Source organism: Diprion similis, chromosome 4, assembly GCF_021155765.1.
Source record: "Diprion similis isolate iyDipSimi1 chromosome 4, iyDipSimi1.1, whole genome shotgun sequence".
Lineage (NCBI taxonomy): Eukaryota > Metazoa > Arthropoda > Insecta > Hymenoptera > Diprionidae > Diprion > Diprion similis.
Genome location: NC_060108.1, coordinates 11,362,514 through 11,365,198, shown reverse-complemented (window position 1 = coordinate 11,365,198; position 2,685 = coordinate 11,362,514). Strand labels below are relative to the sequence as shown.

Genomic DNA, 2,685 nt, shown 5'->3' with positions numbered 1-2,685 from the left:
CTGAATAAACATTTCTTTCACAATCGTATCAAAATTTGTCTTTTCTCCTACTCTTGTAATATGCATGTATCTGTAAAAATAAACATGCAACATTGAAATAGTTTTTCGGACTTCGGTTTTCAGAGGTCTGCATATTTTATTAAAGATTTTGTGACACAAAAGATTTAAAGGTGCAGATATAAATACAAAAAAAAAAAAATCAAAAAAATTAAGTTACTTTTGTTGAACTATGAAATCGGTAAAATTATGGTACTTAAGGATTCTGTGCAAAGTTCAGGGTTGTTACAAATTTTTCAGTGAAAATGTTGTCATTTTTATAGGTTTTCCAATTAAGACTATTTCTTCAATACGATTGTAGTACCATTTATTCGGAACGTGTTACGAATTACGTATTCATTTTACAGGACCTATTTGAGATAATATTATGTTCTAGAATGCAAAGCTGGAATGCGTAATATTCATGTTATTGCATGTTTTGTTTATATCGAGATAGAATATAACTGTCGTATAAATCAGAACGCGAATGAATTTAACAATTGACTTGCAAATTGAACCATTCGCTTACATTACTCACGATTCTGTCAATGATTAACGTGAATCCTGAATTCAAATAAGAATTTTTACCCGTTTTCACCCAATTTTTTTTATAATAAATTGAAAACTTCCCTCACTTTTTTCAGTTTTCCAGGCTTGCAGCAACCCTGTAAATTATCTCCCCTTTTGGCCCTTGGCAATTAAATTACCGTGGAATTTTTGTGAGGCACTATTCGCTCGAATATGTAAATTAAGAACCGAAGCCAACAGCTTGTATTGCTTCATCTATGATTTTGTTCAATTCGTTATTCTGCCAATCAAGTGATATGTTGTCGAGATGATTGTCGAAGTCGACAAGATCGCGGTAATCTTGCCCTTGCAACATCGTCGAAACTCCATCTAGAACACCTTTATCTAAGTTTACCCTATAAATAAAAGGACAGATGTTGTTATTACTCGCTAATCATTACCAAGATGCTGAATTATCAGGTACAATAAATATTCCATACTTATTTTTTTCTATAGGTTTCCATTTTCCATCTACATTTAGTGAAACTCTCAAGGGATTTTCGTCCATGCGAAGCGTAACTTTCCTGTTGTCAACCTGTAATTTTGAATATTCCTTCAAAATATCTTTTCCTTCTTTTGTACAATTTACTAGTCATGTCACGTCGAATTAAAAATTTTCTTTATATGTACAAAAACTGGTTTTCTTTTGTAGTAAGAAATATTTTATCTTCCGACATTTTAGAAACATACAATAGAATTTAAAAAAATGTTTTATGTTCTAAACTAAAGAGAAACTAAAATGACAACTGAATCCGAGAATGATATCTAAATTGGGCTTGATGATCACAATTGCCAATTTCCTCCATACTCACCACAACTAATAAGGCCGAAGCATAGCTCTCTGCTATTTTGTCGGCTATTCTGTGTGCTGGCTTGTCCACGCTAAGAAATCATACCAATATTTAATGTATAAAAAGGATGATTTATTGCGATGAACACAAATATAAGACTTGCTCTTTTCAGATTGATTAGGACAATCGACACACGTGATGGGTTTTAAAAATAGGAGTAGATATTGTTTTTTAACTGGTTTTTTCAATTTCTGATTTCTCTTAGGTCGAAGTACCTAAAGTTATTACTAAAACAAGACTCTGATAATTTTTTGTGGTGTACGTAGAACTTGGTAAGTTATCTAGGAATAAGAGACACACTTCAGGGTAAATATCAGTTACCCTATATCCGTTTAATATTCGACTCATTGTTGGCGATAACTTAAGTTTTAAGCTACATATCAAGTATCTAGTTTCAGTCAACTTTTTAAAGCCGGGAATACACACCTTAAATCAGAAATATTTTCATTAGCCAAGTAGTAACCAGCGATGAGTAGTCCTTGGTGAGCAGCGACTTGATCGACCTGCAAGAAGCAAGCAACAACATGACATGTTCAAAATTGTAAAATATAGTCTTTGCCAGAGTTGGGCCACGTATACGAGCAGCTGATACATGAATAATAAATAATAACGAAAGTAGGTAAACTAACCATAGTCAAGGCGACTTCAGCCATCGGCGATACATGGAGACAGAGGTGAAAAAGGGGCACGACATCGACGATGTAGAGTTCTTTCGACCTGGAAGCATCTCTCGGCTTCTGCTCCGCTAATAGCAAACCGTTTATTGCACAGTGAGGATATTTCGCTGCGTGTAAAATTATCTTGCTGTAAGCGCGCGTCGAAAATCTAACCTCCGCCATGCTCGCGATCTTCCGTTGTTTCACTTTTGTCAAGCCTGTAGCATGAAGAATAGGCAGACTGTGCTTGACCACTGACAAATGACAGCTAGCTACGCAACTCACGTGACTGAAAATACAAAAGACTATCGCGAGGCAGGTTCATGAATTATCGACCGAGTGACTTACTACGCTGGTAACAAGAGTTCTGCATAACCAACAACGGTCAGCGATGTATTAGGCTGAATTTTCACCGCACAAATTGACGCGGCAACGCTGCAACGCTAAAAACGCCGTCGTTGGCAAACAGATGCTCATGAAAATGGATACCGACGCAACTGCAAAATACCGCGAGTCTGAACTACGTGGTTAAGTCAGTTGTTCACAGTTGCGTTTTTATCTTAAGGATTGATGAA

The 2,685-nt window shown here is 35.8% G+C and overlaps 1 protein-coding gene across 1 annotated transcript; it reads right to left on the bottom strand.

Moving 5' to 3' along the window:
* Positions 1–205: 205 nt before the first annotated feature.
* On the bottom strand, positions 206–2,328 carry LOC124405503 (ER membrane protein complex subunit 8/9 homolog). The gene is made up of 5 exons (XM_046880444.1): positions 2,084–2,328; positions 1,881–1,957; positions 1,416–1,485; positions 1,044–1,138; positions 206–959 (listed from the first exon to the last, which is right to left on the bottom strand). Exons 1-5 carry the CDS (start codon positions 2,291–2,293, stop codon positions 785–787), a joined length of 627 nt encoding a protein of 208 aa, XP_046736400.1. The 5' UTR covers positions 2,294–2,328; the 3' UTR covers positions 206–784.
* Between the last annotated feature and the right edge of the window lie 357 nt (positions 2,329–2,685).